The sequence below is a fragment of the Lissotriton helveticus genome, chromosome 1_1 (genome assembly GCF_964261635.1).
Source record: "Lissotriton helveticus chromosome 1_1, aLisHel1.1, whole genome shotgun sequence".
Classification (NCBI taxonomy): domain Eukaryota; kingdom Metazoa; phylum Chordata; class Amphibia; order Caudata; family Salamandridae; genus Lissotriton; species Lissotriton helveticus.
This window is the reverse complement of record NC_136057.1, coordinates 1,843,222,683-1,843,242,255: the sequence shown is the minus strand read 5'-3', so window position 1 is coordinate 1,843,242,255 and position 19,573 is coordinate 1,843,222,683. Positions and strand designations below refer to the sequence as shown.

The following is a 19,573-nucleotide window of genomic DNA, read 5'->3' as shown; positions in this document are numbered from 1 at the left end:
TGTGCGAGGTTCCTGAGGAGCGCAAAATGGCTGCCCCCGTTGTGCTTGGGTTTCGATTTCGTTTTTGCTCGGCTCCCCCTTAGCGCCTGTATAATCTCGCTGGCCTTTGGGCGCTTTTCCCCTTCAGGTGCGTTTGTTCCTGTCGCCTGTTGTGATGCAGAGGAGTGGGTAGGTGGGGCGAAGCGCAGGGTGGCCGCTCGCTTTCTGTTTGGGTCTACGACCCGGCACCGTTCCCCCCTCACGCTGCTCTTTTTCGCTGGCCTTTGGGCGCGTTCCTCTGGCGCGCATTTGGCTCCTGTCTCTTTTTGTTGACGCCGATCGCGTGCTTGGTGGTGATCGGCAGTGCTTGTGCTGTGAATGGGGAGGAGGGGTGGGGCTGAGCGCAAAATGGCCGCTATCGTTTTTTGCCTGTGTTGGTTTCGGTTTCGATTTGTTCGATTTAGTTTGTCGCCCCCTTATTTGGTTCTTATCTGCCCCCGCTACTTTTGGCAGAGGTGCGCTCCGCTTATTGTTTTATGCGCTTCCAGCTGCCCGCTCCCTCTCTCCTTACTCTCTGTGCAGTGGCGTTCCGGAGACTCTCGCTGCGTTGCGATTCACTCGTGTGCCGCCATCTTGGGCTTTCCTCCCATCTCCTCTCTACGTTCCGATATCTGTTGATTTCTCCTTTTGCTGCTCCTTTGCCTTGAGCCCGCTTTGGCCGACTTGTGCCCCGTACCTTCCTACGCCCGCTCCTTCTGTTTTTTCCGGTCTCTCTGCATGCAGGACACTTTGCTCGCCGTTATTTCTCTCGGGGTGGCGGAGGTAATGGACTCAGGCACCCGTCCTCATCACCGTCCAAGCCACGCCCCCATGTACAATATACTTTTAAGGGGTTCCATTAGTCTGTATTGTCATTCCACCCATTAGAACATACAGCATAGGGCAAAGGGCCAGCCCTCTTCTGCCGTTGGCGAACTTGTGGCATTCTTCCCATTCACAAAGAGCACATCCACACGCAAAGTAGTTTCCTCACATGCCAGTGACTGCAATGGCAATGTGAGCTTTTTGCGATACCATTTTGATTCCTTTAAGAAAATGTTTTTCTTCTTTTGAATGTAGATCCCTGGCGCTTCTCCAGCAATAAAGTTTAGCAAAACATTTTTGTTGAAAAGCTCATACAAAAGGCTGGTAGCCAATGCCAGACCTATTGGCTTTGCTAATGCATGTTTTTGAATGGTTTGAAAACACATGGTAATTATGTGTACAGTAGTTGTCGTTTACATGAAGTCATCTCAGACCTGGTTGGTGCAGTCTTTTCGCTATACGGTAAGGTTCCTAATGCCATCTCTCTGTCTTACTCGAGAAACTCCATTTGACCCTTTTTGATAATCTGACAGCTAATTTCTTTGCAATGAATAAAAACTTGTCATCTATTGTCATTTGCATAGTTTTTTGATTGGCTTGCACAAGTAAACTTCAGCTTGCGTCCTGAAGTCGCACGTCCCTTTATGTGTGCCATTGTTGCTGGCTTATTACTTATGAGTATAGTACATAAAACGTTTACTGTCTAAAATATACCTGTGTACAAAACAGATCAGCCAAAGTATGCCTACTCCAAGCTTATTTACGTCATCTAGATTAACAACAAGTGTTGCACACATCGGAGGTTGCATTTCAGGTTTTAAAATGGAGGCTCTTGTTTCTGCTCGTCACGTATGTTAGGGTTTCTTGGCAGCAATCAGTTGAGTGGCAGCTGCACCCTCCTTTTCTGTGTTGGCGCTAAATGCCATCTCTGGCCTCTGCTGTTGACTCCCAATTTAGTCAGACTGGATATTCCATGAATACTTGCTGGCAGTCCTTGAGAGGCGAATCCATTCAGGTACTCCTCATTTACACACTTCATTCTTATTGGCTAAATTTGCAAAGAAAGACCCTGAATTGTAGCAAGTTATTTTAATATTTATTGACCATACTGAAAACCTGACTTGTTCGAAACCTTGGACTGCCGGCAGTTACCTATGGATTGTACAATTCATGGGCTTTCAAATATGTACTCTGTTTCCGATTTCAGTAGCATTTCTACTGGTATTGCATGTCTGCCCCTTCTCACCATATGGGTCTTGACTGATGGAACCCATGTTTTCCGTGCATGGGAATTAGCCTTACGGTACCCTGCTATGCAGGTAAGGATGCTGCCTGATCCCAGGTGCACCTTTCTTCTAACAGATCCGCTGGTAAGCAATGTTGGGTGAATAATGATTGCGAGGGGGAACTGGCAAAAATGAAGATAAAAGGATTCTAAGGATTTCTACCCGTATTTTTGAAGGTTCAGTATGGTACCATTGCTGTTAATTTTCATTTGTGCAGGACGTGGATCTGTGATCTTTATTCTTCACTCCAATTCTGAAAAAATGGATGAGCTTTTTAAGTACGTGATCTATTTATCTTTTCCCATAATTCTTGTCATCTTCTCTGGCCCAGGCAGGACATATTCAAAGATATCCTGAAATAGATTTTATATTAATTCACTTATCTTTAAAACCAAATAATATCATAAGAGCTGCAAAATGTACATTTTTTAAATACATTTTTTAACAGCCATCTTCAAATCCTTCCTGTTTCTCTCCCAGGGCTTTGGAGGCAACCACACATCCAAGGAAACTTCCTTAGTTAGCCCTTGGTATTTAATCAGGAAAACACTACTTTGCTTGGCCGTGGCTTAAGCTGTCGATAGCTTGTTTGACTTTGTCGTTATGAATGGGCCCTTTAATGTTGTTGGTTGTTTAAATATAATTGTTCTATGAGAACAAGCCCTGCTCTCACCAATCACTGGATTTTTCTATTTTAATATTCCTCATTAGAACTCGCAAACAGCGATTTTTTTTCTCTCTTAATATAGTCAAAGAAGGTCTAAATGAAGAGATCTGGTCTGTGGCGCAAAAATGACTAGTCTAACCATTACCATAAGAATTGAGTCACTATATATCTGGTAATGTTCCAGCTGATCACTTATAGCGTTTATTTGATCCCTCTTGTCCCTGGCGCTGGTCTAAGAGCAGGTATCAGCACACTGTGTCTCTTTGTCCCATATTATAGTACATGCCAGTTAGGTACTGATTACTAATAGCAATTATTACAATCTTATATCCTATACTGTATTGGCATATTCACTTGCCCAAGTGATAATGTCTTCTGGTAAAGTATGGACATCACTGTTTCTCATAGGTATAGGTCATGTCATGATGAGTATGGTTGTTACATCTTGCCCAAGTATCGGGCATCCCTGTGCCAAGAGATTTATAAGGATCCTGCTCTATGGCGTACAAAAAACAAATTCATATCATAGCATGCATTGAATCATTACCACATGATGGTGCCTACACTACTTATATAAAATCGGACTTGAGAATTTATAATCACAAAAATGTGCTTGTAAGGGTCTTTGGTGACGAGACTAAGAATTGCGGGCTCGTATGATACATCTTACTATCAGAACCATTATTCTGAGCAAATAAGGGTTTACTTTTTATATCTACACTGCATTCCGACATGGTGTTGGAATTTTTCTACTAGTTTAGAGACATCCTGTTGCAAGCCTGACTCTCTCAAGATCATTACATTACTGAAGTTATTCTAATGATCATATACTGTTTTATCTTGAACATCTACTTTGCACTCCAACATGGCGCTGGAATTGTGCCATTGGTTTGGAGTCATCCGGTTTGGAATCATCGGTTGCAAGTCTAGCGCTCTCACGTTCATCACGTAGTCACGTGATAGTACACCCAAATGTTTACAATAGCGGACAACGCGTACTACCATACCTCGCGTCCACACGGAAGGAAGGGAATTTCATGCCCGCCGACTCGCCATTGCAAAGTAAGCTATTATAGGACATATACAGTTGTTGACGGCAAATACGTGCGATAGCAGAAAGGCCGATGTAGTCGCTGCCTATTTTCAAATATTCTTCGCTTTAGTAAAGATGCCTATGTAGCCGCTGGTCACTGTCAAATAATTATCGTGGCGCAGAGCACTTCGACAATTTTTGCAGAGCCATCTTAAGAAGTTGCTCATATTATAAGGAAGATAGGGATTTTGATCATTGTCCCTGCACTTGTCTTCCAATGTTCTTTGGAAACGTTTTTGTACCTATTAATAATCTGTATCACAATTAGAATGTATCCTACCACGAGGCTTTTCAGATACTGCGTAACATTATAGCATGTAACATGCAGATGGCATACTTGTAGAACGACTCAATGCTATGTGAAGGCTTGATTTAATATACAGCTTAAGTTACAAAAAGAATGGGGATTCTCACAACTATGCCCACATATGATCTCTTGTGGGAGCATGGTCTTGTACCCACTATTTAGTACCTATGATTATAGATTTTAATGTATCTCATGCGGGGGCATTTTAGACATTCTATAACGAATACAGTATATTCCATGCATGTGGCTTAAATGGTACAACATTTGGCTTCACACTTTGTAGGAGATTCGATTATAATTCAATCTAGAGGTCTCGCTTGTTTCTTCACCCCTCCAAAATAGGCTGGTTTCTTATCTACCCTAAAACAGAGGTGCATGTACTCTAAATTGAGGATCCATTGATCATAGCACACAACTTAAAAATCAAGTGTGCCAGAAGAAGGACACTGTTATTCTCGCCCCTTCACAATCACGGGCCTAACAATCTTGATAAGGTCTATCTATCTTTGTGTCTGGAGTGTGGCATACATTTATGATGTTAAGCCACTACATTAGATAGTGCATATAGCACAGATGCATCACACAGTTAGTGATCCGTTTAAAACCACTTGTATATATGTTCTATTTCTCCATATGACCACATAGGTACCATTGATGCACTACACAGTCCGCTGGTGGGTTTCCAAAGACTTTTAATGAAATTGCCGATCTATTCTGGGACAGATACATATGGATTAAATTAGCACCAGGTACATATATTTGTATACTGCGACTGCACTGCAGTTTTCTTAAACCCCCTTAGGCTGTTTCGTTCATCTTAGAAGTATGTAATCATAGTTTTCTAAATGTATTTTCTTTAAGATCAACAGCATAGTGTGGAGACTTGTGTTCTGTCCGATTAAGCAAGAACAATTGAGATCTGACGGATATTACTGCCATGGGCAATTAATTCCTTAGCTTTCAATAACCTCAATCTTTCCTCTAGATGTTGTAAGGTGTATATAGTTTTTAATTTCTTCATTGTTTCTTTCTAAGAGCACGTCAGCTTGTGTGATCCTATGACACTTAAGGGGTCTTGTCTTTTTCTGGAATTCTCTAAATACACTTTTCTAAACAGCATGGTAATGTGGGATGGTTTCTTGCACATATCACTCATTTTGGGAATTCTTTTTTCTTTCAAAAAGGTATATTGGTCTGACCCTTTATATCCTAGTGGTGGTGCTGGCTGACATCTTAGCACCCTTTCCGATTAATCAATCCCAATATGATTTTGCCAATCTTGGGCAAACGTATGGAGCATTTTCTTTTCAATTAACTGAGTAAAATTCTTTTTTGAATAAGGGACGTACTTTAGACATGTTTTCATTTTGAAATTTCAGATACCCCAACCACTCGCCTTTATTCTGTTGCATTGGTGGTCCTGAAGAAGGTGGCCAAAAAATGCTCAATGCCCACCAAAACGTGCGTTGACCTGTTTGTGAAATACCCGGCCCACAACACTGTCACAAAGACTGTAATACATCTGTCTTTTGGGTGACCATATAGTGTATGTGATCTTGGAAGGGTTGAATATGATTTGTGGTATGAATGAGCATTTGTATGTTGATGTGAGAAGCTAGTATGAAAATGTGGTCAATTTGTAGGGGTCATTTAAATTCTTATGAATGACCACACATGTTGATTTTTTTTAAAACAATGAAATTGTGGAATATTCATGTAAAAGAAAAATGAAAAAAGTTATGAATATAATGAATGTTCTTTTTAACTCTCTTTTGATACAAATAATGAAAAAATGACTTGTAAAGAAAATACATTTTATGTCAAAATAGCAATTGTTTGTGTACCTTGCCGAGCCTGAGGCCCGCTTGAGGTCTGCTGCAGGGGGAAATATTCTGAGAGCTGTGCCCTGAAGCTTTTATTAATTACGCCGCTTGGCGATATTTTTAACAAAAATCTTTTAAAACTGCATTTCTGTGTTCTGATGCACTAACCCCATTTTTGTTGTGCAGGATCCCGGCACTCCCATACTCCTTCACGGTCTTCCCTCGTCGATCCTCACCGGCCCCGGTGCCGAGAGAGTAGAGGGCGGCCGCCATCTTGGGAAGGGGAGTCCCACGAGCCTGGCCGGAGTTAGCGGTCCAGTGCTCGGGTGGGACAGGATACAAAAGGCAATGTGCTTCCGGGAGCGCAGCGGACGGGCGCAGCAGGCGCGACGGAGCCGTCTGTGCCCGCCCGTCCGTGACCGCATGGGACCCGGGGCTTGTCATCATGCCCGATTTGTTCTGGAATACTCACCCAGCCATTTACTATCCTTATCCAAGAGCTACCCCGTAGACCCAGCAACCACCTCCCATATTTTGGCCCTAGGCATTACCCGACTCCCACCGCCACTGGAGGCTATCAACCCCCTGTCCACACACCCCAGCAGCCCCCCGTACCCGGGCACTTCCATCGCCTTATTAAATACTAGGTCAGCAGTCGCGCATCAGCAGGAGATCTTCAACCTCCTTGACAGCGACAGCCCCGACATACTGTGTTTAACCGAGACATGGTACCGCCCTGACTCCCAACCCAGTGTCTTGGCGGCCCTTCCTTCTTCTTATTCCATTCTTTGGGCTGACCGACCTGATGGCAAAACTGGTGGTGGGGTTGCCTTAATTTTCCGTGACAACCTCCGGTTTCAAATACTGGCATCCCCCTCTTTGCCTGCAGCGGACTGCTTGGTCGTGCGCTCTGTCTTATCCAAATCCCCCGTAACCTGTGTGTTGGTTTACCGCCCCCCCCCAACCCTCTTCCCAGTTTATCCTTGCTTTTCAGGAGCTGCTGGCCCCTTTAGTGGTTAACAACGCTACTGTACTTGTGCATGGCGATTTTAACTTCTGGCCTAGTGATCCCGCAGAAGACCTCACCTCCAAGGATTTTACCTCACTGTTATCAAGTTTAAATTTTATTCAACACGTCCGTGCCCCTACACACACCCGGGGCCACATCTTAGACCAAATATGGACCCTTAACCTACCCGCCACCAACCTGTCCATTACTCCTTGCGTATGGTCCGACCATCACTTACTGTCCTTCTCCTTGGACCTTCGCTTGCGAAATGTCCCCCTTAGTTCTAAAACCCTTTGGGCTAGGAGCTGGAATCGTGTTGATATCCCTGCGTTTTGCGAATCCTTAACTGCCACTTGCCCTGACCTCACTGATGTGCCTCCTCAATTTCAGTTGGCCACTTTGGATAGTTGGCTAATTCACCTCCGTGACCAAAAGGCCCCTTTGAAGAAAGTTACCATCAATCACCATCACCACGCTAATAAGTGGTTCACCCCTGCTCTGGAAGCAATGAAATTAACGGTTCGTCAAGCAGAACGGGCTTGGAGGTCGAAATACTGCCCTGTTAGTAAAACTAACTACACCACCTTGCTTTCAGAGTATAAAAAGGCCATCCAAGAGGCCAAGAAAGATTATTTCTCGCAACGCATACTGGCAGCAGAATGCCAGCCTCGTGAAATTTTTGCAACTGTTCACGAATTAGCTCTATCAGACAGGCCTTCGCCTACGATCATGCCCTCTCAGTCACTGTGTAACTCACTGAACGAGTTCTTTATTGATAAAGTGGCACAAATAAAAGCACACATCCCTCTCCCATCAAACCCTTCATTAGACTGCTCTTCACCACAGAACACCCAGTGCCTTACTCATATCCCGGAGTCCCTCTTTCCGCTCCTCAAGCGCGTAAAATCAGGGTCTCCATCTGACACTTGCCCGGCTCGCATTCTGGCCCAGGTGTTCTTGGCCTGTCCTGTTCCCGCCCTCACTGTCTTAAATGACACTTTCTCCAATGGCCTAGTCCCTACTGCATTCAAATCTGCCACCATTATCCCAATTTTAAAAAAGCCCGGGGCTGATCCTTCTTCCTTAGTCAACTACCGTCCCATATCCTTGCTCCCCTATTTGGGAAAGGTAGCTGAGGTGCATGTTTCTCAGGTGCTGAGCTCCTTTATAGAGGACAGCAATTACCTGGCCCCGTGTCAAGCTGGGTTCCGTCCACGACACTCAACAGAGAAGGTGGTGATCTCGGTCATGGACCAACTTAGGGAGGGACTCGACGCCAACACCCCCAAGATTCTGGTCCTCCTGGACTTATCCACCGCCTTTGACACTGTGGACCATGACATTCTTCTGTCACGTGTTAGGGCGGCGGGGATAGGGGGACCGGCATTAGCTTGGGTCGAGTCCTTCCTGATGGACCGCACTCAGACAGTCCACCTAGGCACCTTCTCGGCTCCTCTGTGTAATGTCAACTGTGGTGTTCCCCAGGGGTCCGCTCTTTCCCCGTTATTATTTAATCTTTATATCTTTCCACTGGTGTTTGCTTTACAGAACATGGAGGTCACTGTATACAACTATGCAGATGACCTACAACTCATTTTTGATCTATCCACCCCTTCAGGAGTTGGCAGTTTCCAGTCCGTCATGTTATTTATCCGAGACTGGATGAACATCAATCAGTTAAAACTTAATCGGGATAAAACAGAACTAGTGGTGACGGGCGGTGCTGCCAACCCCTGGTCCCCCTCTTTTTGGCCCCTCTCACTTGGGTCCCCTCCTCTCCCTTCTTTTTCAGTTAAAACACTTGGGATCACGCTCAACAATCAACTAACTCTTCATTCACATATCAGCTCGGTGGTGTCCTCCTGTTTTTTTACACTACGAGTCATTCGGAAAGTTGCCAGGTTCTTTACCACCTCTGCATTAAAGCTGATCCTAATGGCCATGGTCTTGTCAAAGATCGACTATGGCAATATCATATATAATGGAGCTCCTGCCTATGCCCTGCAACGTCTGCAGTTGGTACAGAATCAGGCGGCCCGCCTGGTTTTTGGTTTATCCAGGTCCCACCATTCGACCCCTTTGCTCAGAAGCCTACACTGGCTGCCTATAAAACAACGGGCCAGGTTTAAGTTGGGGTGTTTGACTTTTCAAGCAAGAGCGGGCACGGCCCCTGCTTTTATCAACTCGGCAATCTCTTCCTATGTTCCCCCCAGGGACCTTCGCTCCTCTAGCCTGGCCTTGTTAACTACGCCTCGCTTTAAAAAGAAACGGTCAGGAGGGCAGAAGTTTGCTGTCCTTGCACCCACCCACTGGAATGACCTCCCTCTATCTTTAAGACTCTCCTCTTCCTATATGGAGTTCCGGAGGTCACTAAAAACGTTCCTATTCCAGCAGGCTTTCGGCTCCTAGCTCTCTCCTTGTACTCACTCAGTGATCTTGTCAGCGCCATGAAACTGATTCAGTGTACGTGCGCTTTATAAGTCTTTTTAAATTCAAATTCAAATTCAAGTCTATGTGGATAGCCCCATAGAGCTTTAATCAGCCTTGATAAAAGAAGTATAGGTCAAGTGGGAGGTTTTGATACTGGTTTTGGTTGTTCTTTCCCCCTTATCTCCACGACTTTTAAAAAAAGTGTGAGGGGGGTTCCCTTGATAGAGGGGCAAAATAGATTATGTCACTGTGAAATAACCTCTCTTTACCAGCTTCTTCTTATGCAGTTCGCAGAAGTATGTTCACGAGGCGAGGTGGGTACCCCGACGGTACTGGCAGCAGTTTATATTGGCCAGTGGGGGCTGTCAGAATCTGGCTGTTTAAATGCGGGCTATCACGGAGAGGGAGACTTCCCCTTGTTGCTCCTCGATCGTGTAAAAATAATGCATCCCCTGTGTAATAGTTGGCGGTCTAGTGGTCGCTATCCAGCTATCCACCACATCCGCAGGCCTGGCGTGGCCTGCGGAGAGTTAATAAAGGGAAGGCGGCCGCTCGGGGCACGTCACTTCCGACCATACCACCTGTGTGGTTATTGTGTGCCTGCTAGCGCGCTCCTACCCCTGCGCTAGCCTTGTAAGCCCAGACGTGGTCCTGCATGACCCCAAGACCGGCACACAACACTGGCGACGAGCAGAGGGGGCCCAACCCTTGCTTGCACCACACCTGGCTCAGGAGAAAGTCTGTCCCCCGTACGCGGCACTGCAGCGGTGCGCCGCGTGTAGCCTGAGCTGTCACGTGTCCGCGGTGCTCACACACGCCCCCTGCATCTCCGGCGGCCGTGTTTTAACTAACGCGAACCCCCTGCCGTGGGGAAGCTTACCAGCTGCCGACGTTTTGGAATGCATGTGTCAGGCTGCCCAGGTGAACTCCTGCCCTGCCTCTTCACCCGGCCTCTAATCTTTTGGCCTAACGCTCGGGCTGATGTGGGGGCCTCACCAGCACTGCCTGCCTCGGCCACAGCAAGCTGCCCCTGCTGCTCCCCTCCAGCTTTGAACACTGCGAAGGAGGAGGATCAAAAGGTGAAGGAATACAACCAGTCATCAAGCATTGGCAGCCACAAGAGACAAAAGTCATCAAGCATTGGCACCTCCAAGGAAAAAAAGAAAACAGGGAGAAAACAGAAGGAAACAACCACCAAAGGACAGACAGAGAACAGGTGGTGTACCAAGACGGCCAACAAGCCAAGTAAGGAGACCGCGGGGGAGCCAAATACTGGAGTGCCCAGGGAGTGGGAAAACACTGCGACGCAGCACCACACGCAGCTCCCGACGCCATTTTGTTCTTTGATCGCTCCAGAACGTTCCGGCACCCTCACCGCCAGGTGCCATGGTGGACCAGAATAACGCCGTTGCACCAGCCGGCATCCCCTTCCAGCATGCAACATCAGGGGTCCTACCCCCTTTCAGTGAACTGGAAGATCCCGCGACGGCCTCCCCCCGGTGGAGAACATGCATAGAACGCCTCAACAACTACTTGGTCGCGACCAGGGAAACAGACTAGGAGATAAAGAGGTCCCTGCTACTACACTACGCCGGGGATGAAATCTTCAAACTCTTCAAACACGTGCCCAACACAGGGGCTGCGAACAACTACAACGCGGCAGTGGCTGCGGTTAACGGCCATTTTGACCCGCACCGCAACTAAACCCGGATTTTGAGGTTTTTAAACTCGGACAAGCCTGCCAGAGGGAAGGAGAATCCATGGACGCATTCTACGCACGACTTCGAGAGCTGGCCAGCACGTGCACAGACGAAGACCAGCCAAAAGAAATCAGGAGACCGCTCATCCAAGGGTGCCGCGACAAGACCCTGAGAGGCCTTATACTGCGCAAACCAAGAGTCACACTGGAAGACATACTGATACTGGCCAGATCTCACGACTTGCCCGCAGCCAGAGCGAACGAAATGGACCAAGCCCTGACCAAGCCCCATGCCAAGCCAGTCTCCATCAAGACAGAGCGAGCCGATGCGTAAGGACAAAGCCCAGGGGAGATATGTACAGAGGACCGAAAGGAGAAGCCCCCAAGTCAAGATGTGGATACTGTGGCCACGAGCCGCAGGCGGCTAAAGATTGTACTGCCCAAGGGAAAACCTGCACCAATTGCGGAATACCCAAACATTTTGCATCGGTCTGTAGGAGGCGTAACAGAAACCGAGAAGGCCGAGGGCAAAAGCCCCCAACGAGAGTCGTTCGGCAGCTGTCGGTAACAGACACCGCGCCACCTGACCATCACAGGAGACCCGCGAGGCACCTACCAACCATAGAAGACTCATCAGAAGACGACGATGAAGAGGTAAACATCGTGTCTTTTGCAAGGGAGCTCAAGCAACGCCGCCGACCACAGCCCACGTGCATCGTGCAGGTCGCGGGAACTGAAGTGAAAGCAGTCATCGACACCGGGGCAACGGTGAATGTCATGGGCCTACAATACCGAAGCCTACGCCCTCGCCCTCCAGTGGTACCATGCAAAACGAGGATCTACGCATATGGAGCAGACACGCCCCTACCACTGAAAGAAAAGATCTCGGTACCCATCAATGCAGACGACCTTGAGGTGATGGCCACAATCCACGTCATCTACAGGGAAGCAGATACCCTTCTGAGCAGCCACACTGCTGAAGATCTGAAGCTCATCGCTTTCGCGAGGCGGATCCGGGCGTACCAGATAGAGGACCGATGCCATGGGTATACCCGATGGTCATCGCGGAAAAGCCCAAACAGCCGGGAGCCATACGCCTGTGCATCGATATGCGACTACTCAACAAAGCGATTAAAAAAGAATGCCACATAACAGCAACGATGGATGACATCATTGCGGATGTCAACGGATCCAAGTGGTTCTCGAAAATTGACTTGAACGCAGGATAACACCAACTACCCCTGTCAGAGGAAAGCAGGTTCAGCACCCACATAGGGCTCAGGAGGTACAAGCGTTTGAACTTTGGGATCTCCTCGGCAGCTGAGGTTTTCCTGAACACAATACGAGAACTACTGTTGGGGTTGCCAGGAGTACTGAATGTGAGCGGAGATATTCTCATTCACTCCGCGACCGATGCAGACCACCACAAACACCTCAACGACACATTGAAACGCCTCAGCAAGCACGGAACCACCCTGCATAAGGACAAGTGCCAATTCTTCCAACCCTCCCTCGAGTTCTTCGAATATGTTTTCAACCAGGAAGGCATACAGGTAGACCCGAGGAAGTCGCAAGCCATCAAGGACGCCCCCGCACCGACGACACAGACGGAGGTATGGAGCTTCCTGGGAATGGCCACATACTGAGGGCAGTTCATACCAGGGCTGGCCACCCGAAGTGAGCTGCTGAGGGCACTTACAAAAGCTGACGCAAACTGGCACTGGGGCCCAAAAGAGGAAGAAGCATTCCAGGGAATAAAGGACGCTATCCTAGGAGAGGCCCCACTCGCTTACTTCGATCCCAGGAAGCGGAGGGAGGTGCTGGTCGATGCCAGCCCGGTAGGGCTAGGTGCAGTGTTGGCCCAGGAGCGTGAACCAGGCCAGTGGGCCGCTCTGTCGTTCGCCAGCAAGTCGCTCACCTCCACAGAAGCAAGGTATGCCCAAAGCGCTCATGATCAAGTGGGCCTGCGGTCATTTCCATCTGTACCTCCACGGCCATCCGTTCACAATGGTCACCGACCATCAGCCACTAGTACCCCTCTTCAAAGGAACCGCACCACATCCACCCCCGCGGATCGAACACTGGGCTGTCCAGCTACAACCATATGAGATGGAGGTGGTGTACCGCCCAGGGTCCAAGAACCCAGCAGACTTCCTCTCACGACACCCAGTTCAGCCTAAGGAACGGGAAGAAGAGGACGACGTCGAAGAGTATGCCCACCTGGTAGCCCTATCATCATGCCCCCAGAGCATGTCCCTAGACGAGGTACGAGAAGCGGCTGCCACGGATGCGTCTATGCCAGGACTCTAGCAGTGTGGAACAAGGTTCGTGGACGGACTACCTCCACCAGTCCAACTCATGGACCCTGGAAGATCGCGAGTCCCTAACAAAAATGTGGCGGGTCCGTCATGAGCTGAGTGCCACCGGCAGTGGTATCCTGCTGAGAGGACCCCGGCTGGTGATCCCGCAGAGCCTCAAGCAACGGGACGTTCAATTAGCCCACGGAGGACACCAGGGCATAATCAAGATGAAGGCACGGATGCGAGAGAAAGTCTGGTTCCCAGAACTGGAAGACATGGTAGAGGAGTATGTTCGACGGTGCTCATTGTGCCAATTAACAAGCGGCACAGAAAAGCCTCTCCTGATCATCAGGGAAGAGGCCTGCACTGTCCCAGAACTGTGTTGGATCAGGATGTAATAGTTGGCGGTCTAGTGGTCGTTATCCAGCTATCCACCCCATCCGCAGGCCAGGCGTGGCCTGCGGGGAGTTAATAAAGGGAAGGCGGCCGCTCGGGGCAGGTCACTTCCGACCATACCACTGGTGTGGTTATTGTGTGCCTTCTAGCGCGCTCCCACCCCTGCGCTAGCCCTGTAAGCCCAGACGTGGTCCTGCATGACCCCAAGACCGGCACACGACACCCTGGGGCCACAACAAGTTTCTGCAGCTCGGCGTTGCGGCATTCTTGTCTCACGACTGCCGCGCAGTGTATGTTAATTAGACCTCGCCGGGTAGCTCCACTTTGGTCCATGGTTGCGCCTCTGAGCAAGCATGGGGCAGACTGGATCAGACTCGCAGGCACAGGATGAGGGCGGCAACGTCCATGCACCCCCCAGGTCACAATTCAGTTCCGAAGGCCTGCAGTCAAGTCCCTCCGAGTCACGACTCGGGACGCTCTCCTGAGATCCACCCCTCTCCAGTCCAGAGGGCCGCCTCAGTATAATGAGTAGGCCACACCTCATATCTTTCCGTAACTGCATTTTAGAGGGGCCCAAACACCTCCGCACACTCCTCATATGATTCTGGACACAGTGAGTAAGTCCTGTATCATAGTCAGGTGGATTTTGGCACTGATGTTAGGGGATTAGTGTGGTTGGTTACAGGAGCTGTTACGGAGAGTGGCCATCTTCCCTGGTTTTTGGCCACGCCCGAGTGATTTCTAGGATTACTGTGGCAACTGATTGTGGCTTGAGATTGGATTAAATCAAATTTGCCACTATTCTACAGGTTTTCTGCATTTATTTCTTGCTTTGTTTTTTTATTTTTATTTTTTTTTTATTTCAAATTTGTTTATTGGTTTTAAAGGCAAAAAACATAGGCAAAGCAAGACAGTAGACATGCAGCAGGCATAGACAGCGAGCGAGACAGACAGGCACGTCTTCTCTAAGAGTCGTCAAAGAAGCAAGTAAAACATGCCAACACAGAGATGCACTGCCGATATTGTGGTGAAGATGCCATGTATGAAAGTCAATTGAACAAAACAAGAAGAAGAACCAAGCCCCCCTCCCTTTACCCAACATCCCCCCTCCCCGACCAGTATGCCATTTGTCTGGAACTTCTGGAGTGATACGCTCAGAGCGGTGTACTTCAGGGTGTTCAAACTCATGGAGGCTCTCGTGGCGGTCCCGTGAGCCGTAGAATGCGGAGATATTTTGGGCATGTTATCTCGTGAATTCTCTGGACAAGAGGGACAGAAGCGGTTGCCAGACCTTCTGATAGGAGTCGGCTGTGTGTGTGTGAGCGTGGCCTGGATACGTTCTATGCCTAAAGTGAACCATAATTTATGTAGCCAGCCGGTGTGGGTGGGTGTGGTGGTGGATCCCCAGAGTGATAGGATAGGGGGACCATCTGGGAACTTGCGGGGGACCATCTGGGAACTTGCCTGTTGACGCCGGGGAGCTCGGGTGGAGGACTGCTAACCCTTCAAACTCGCTGGGGTTGCCGCCGGCCTGCCTCCCGCTGCCCGCTCCCACTGCCATCTGGGGAAGCGCTGGCCGCCGCGTGGAGAGCAGGACAGGGAACCACAAGCCCCAGAAGCCCAGGGTACTACGTGACAAAATCGTAGCGCCAGGAGGCGCTATAAACTTTCAATAGCCCTGCTGAGCGGGGGAACCATCTGGGAACTTGCCTGTTGCCTGTTGACGCCGGGGAGCTCGAGTGGAGCACTGCTGACCCTTCAAACTCGCTGGGGTTGCCGCCTGCCTGCCTCCCGCTGCCCGCTCCCACTGCCATCTGGGGAAGCGCTGGCCGCCACGTGGAGAGCAGGACAGGGAACCACAAGCCCCAGAAGCCCAGAGTACCACGTGACAAAATCGTAGCGCCAGGAGGCGCTATAAACTTTCGATAGCCCTCCATCGCGGGACGCGGGGCGAAGCCCGGGCAAAGGGCGGGCCCTCTGTGGCCCGAGAAGGACGGGACGGGCCAACCCCCTTGGCTCCTACTGAACAATGTATAGTGAGACTCAGACCTATATCTCTGTATACATTGCAGAGACACCAGGACTTCCATTGACTTTTTGCGGGACTCTGTTTGCTGTACCGTCGCCATGCCTCTTAAGGGGGCTCCCAAACCCAGTACTCTCCCAAGTGATTCTAGTAGGGGGAGGTTAGACTGCTATGCAGACACGGTAGACAGGGTATTATTACCCGTTATCCATGATTTGGAAGATATAGAAACTCGTCTGCCCTCACATTGCATAGCCTGCAAACATCCCGAGGCGCAGCTAGTCGACACAGCATCAAGTTTGTCCTGGTTGGAGGATTTGAACGCCCTATGTCACGTTCGATATGCACCAGTTGAATCCAGAGCAGACTCACCCCAAGTCCTATCCAGTCCAACACTTCCCGCACATTTGCTGTCTAACTCTTTATTGAACGCAAACGATAACACTCTGGTTGCCCCACTCTTATCCCCGTTAGTAAAAGTAAATACTAAACAACTAGGGAACCCCAAAACTTCTATGGCCACAAGAAAGCGCCCCGGGGATAACAGCATGGGGAGGGAAGCTAAACTGCTCAAGCCTTGCACGAGTTCCTTACTGTCTGTCAGCACCCCTCCTACAGCTTCCCAAGTCCTCAACAACATTGAATCCTTTGTACCCCCCTATCAGGCAGCTCTTCTGGACCTCATTGAACGCCTGGTCACCTCTCTTATATCCCCTTTGACTGCAAGAATCAACTCCCTAGAAGATAGGTTAAGGGATATAGAGACCTCATTTAGGGCACCGACTCAACCTAACAAGAACCAGGCAGGACTGAGCCAACCACAGCCCTTACCCGCTACCGTGGTTTCAAAGTTAGCTCCTCAAAAAAGTAGCATCCCTCTTAACAGACCCACGGTCCCCCAGAACCGCCCCTGTATCTCCTCGTCATCCGTCACCGAGCCCATTACCACCAAGAGCATCTTCGCTGATGTAGGGGTGCCAAATGTTCCTCCACCTTATGAGGAGAAAACTACTAACCAAGTTTATACTAAACATATACATCTGCCCCCAATGGCCGCCCCCTTTGTCTGTGTTCTTACTGGTGTCTTACCAATTACAAAGGGAAAAACCGAGAGATCAGAGGATCTAAAACACAAGGTCATCTATTGGCTGTCTAGGAACCGACCCCTGCCAGCGAACATTGATGGTGCCATTCGAAGTGTTAGAAGGGTGGGATGGCTCGGCCCCCTTCCAAAAGATCTCCCAGGCGACCTGGTGTTAGTTAGATTCTGGAGCGATCGGGTGGTGCCCTATTTACAAACTTGGTTTTCACAATTAGGGACTGGCCCGATCTCTGTCTGGGGACTTCATGATTTTTACCCTAGGTCCCGCTACCCTCGGCCCTTAAAGACAAAACTAGAGAGAAAACACCATTTTCTGGAAAGATCTAACATAGAGATTAAATATCGGCCGGACTGGAGTGTGTATGTACAGAACGGCTTTAACAACACCATCCCAAATTATTTTTCATGAAGTGTATTCTAGTAGTGGTACCCAGCGATTAGCAATTCGTTTGAACTGACTTAATAATGTCTTAATGTATCATCAATTATTGTAATGAAATGGAACTTAATGATGTGTATATAATGAATGTTGTTTTTATGATTTTTATGTATGTTACTGAATAGCCAGCGATGTACCGTGTATTATGCAATTTATGTATTATGTTGGTTTTAATGTTATATTGTGTTTTATTCTGTATGGTCTTTTATGGTATAGTTTACCGAAATAAAGACTTATGAACTGAACTGATAGGATATGTTGTGACGCAGCTTGCATGGCAATGCCCATCTGTTTGCCGCGAGGAGATCTCAAAGGGAATGTAAGCGCGTTGGGCAGCCCCAGGATTGTGTATGCCGGGAAGCGCGGGATTTCAGTGTCAAAGGTGGAGTCGATGTCGTCCAGAACTGGTTTCCAATATTCCTGCAGTGCGGGGCAGCCCCACAGGAGATGGGTCAAAGTGCCCCTTTCACCACAGCCCCTCCAACACAGCGTGCTTCGAAGTGGATTGCCTTGATTGAGCCTAGCCGGGGTAAGGTGACAGTACATGGCCAATTTCACTGCCGCCTCCCTGGCGCTAGTATTGCGAGTCGTGTGTTCAGCCCTGTAGTATATAAACCCCCACTCCTTGGGTGATAGTGCCCTGCCGAGTTCTGTCTCCCAGCGCTTCTGTCCCGCTGTCTTACCTGGGCCGGCCACGGGAGATAGGCACCTTATTTCGGACCTTTATAAAATGCTATCTGAGTCTTTTGACACCAGCCATTTTTCGAATGGTGTCATTTGCCGACTAACTAGGGGGGCGTAGTCCGGGCCCATAAGCCAGTGGCGGAGCTGAAAGTATTGGAACATGTGGGGCCTGGTGACACCGTAGCCCTGCGTGACATCGGCGAGGGGGAGAAAACCTTTTAAGTCAAAGAGGTGGCCGGCAGAACGGCAGTCTGTACCACGCCACTGTGGGAAGGCTTGAGGATCAGTGCCCAGCGGAAATTCCGGATTGTCGAAGAGTGGAGTGAGTGGGGAGGGGAAAGTTGTTAGGTCTCCTTTGATTGCCACCATGTCCCAGGTTTTCATAATGGTGCGCGTGATGGGGGAGCGGAGGAGATATCGTGGTCTATGCTGGCGGGCTTGGAATGGGATCTTCCACAGTGACGTCTGGGCCATCGCTCTATCCTGAAAGAGCCACCTCTTCTCGGACTCGGGTCTGTACCACTCCACCAAGTAGCGGAGTTGCGAGGCTTGAAAGTATTGTAGGAGATTGGGGATCCCGAGACCCCCCTCGTCAACACCTCTGAATGCCACCTGTTTGTGCAGCCGTGCGCGTTTCTTTTCCCAAATGAAATGGTGGAAAGCGGTCTGCAGGTCAGCAAGCGCGCCAGGTGGCGGCAGTACTGGGAGAGTCTGGAAGACATACAAGATCTTAGGTAATGCCGACATTTTAACTGCCGCTATGCGGCCTAGCAAGGAGAGGGGTTGTTTCGACCACCGCGTAAGGTCGGCTCGGATCTGGGAAGCGAGCGTTTTATAGTTAAGGGTTACCGTCGAGTCTGTGGAGGAGGTGAGAGTGATCCCCAAATATGGGAGCTGCGGAGAAGATTGTAAGTCGCAACCAAAGTCCGGCGACGGGGTGTGAAGATGGGCGTTGCTACCCAGAGGCAAAATCAAGGACTTCCCCCTGTTGATTTTGAAGCCCGATACCGCACCAAAGTTCTCCAGCTCCTCCAGGAAGGCCGGTATAGAGTGGGACAGGCGTTCAAGTGCGGCAATGATCTTGTCGGCGTAAAGTCCCACCACGTGAGGTTCACGGCCGAAGGTAATGCCTCTGATGCGAGGGTTGTCACGGATTTTTTGCGCCAGGGGTTCCACATACAGGGCGAACAGAAGGGGCGAGAGAGGGCACCCCTGGCGTGTGCCTTGTTGTATCTCGAAAGGGTCTGATTTAAGGCTGCCTAACCGGACTCGGGCCATAGGGTGGTGGTAGCAGCTTGCGATCCAGGCTTGAAATCGGTCGCCCAGCTGATAATGCTCTAGGACTTTCTGCAAATAGGTCGACTCGTTCGAACGCCTTCTCCGCGTCGATGGCCAGGAGCGCCGAGTCCGAGTTCTGGAAGTGAGTCTTGTCCACGAGGTGCAGTAGCCGTTTAGTATTATCGCTGCAT

The 19,573-nt window shown here is 49.3% G+C and overlaps 1 protein-coding gene across 3 annotated transcripts in view; it reads left to right on the top strand.

Moving 5' to 3' along the window:
- Window positions 1–19,573, top strand: part of NUF2 (NUF2 component of NDC80 kinetochore complex) — a 414,966-nt gene that overhangs the window by 92,731 nt on the left and 302,662 nt on the right. Inside the window, exon 1 of one of the 3 annotated variants that reach the window (XM_078641341.1) lies at window positions 3,765–3,858. The exons of the other annotated variants lie outside the window; for them this stretch is intronic. Within the exon in view, the coding sequence (XP_078497467.1) occupies window positions 3,769–3,858 (90 nt within the window). The 5' untranslated portion in view covers window positions 3,765–3,768. Of the gene's footprint in view, window positions 1–3,764; window positions 3,859–19,573 lie in introns of those variants that run through there. 3 annotated transcript variants of the gene reach the window in all.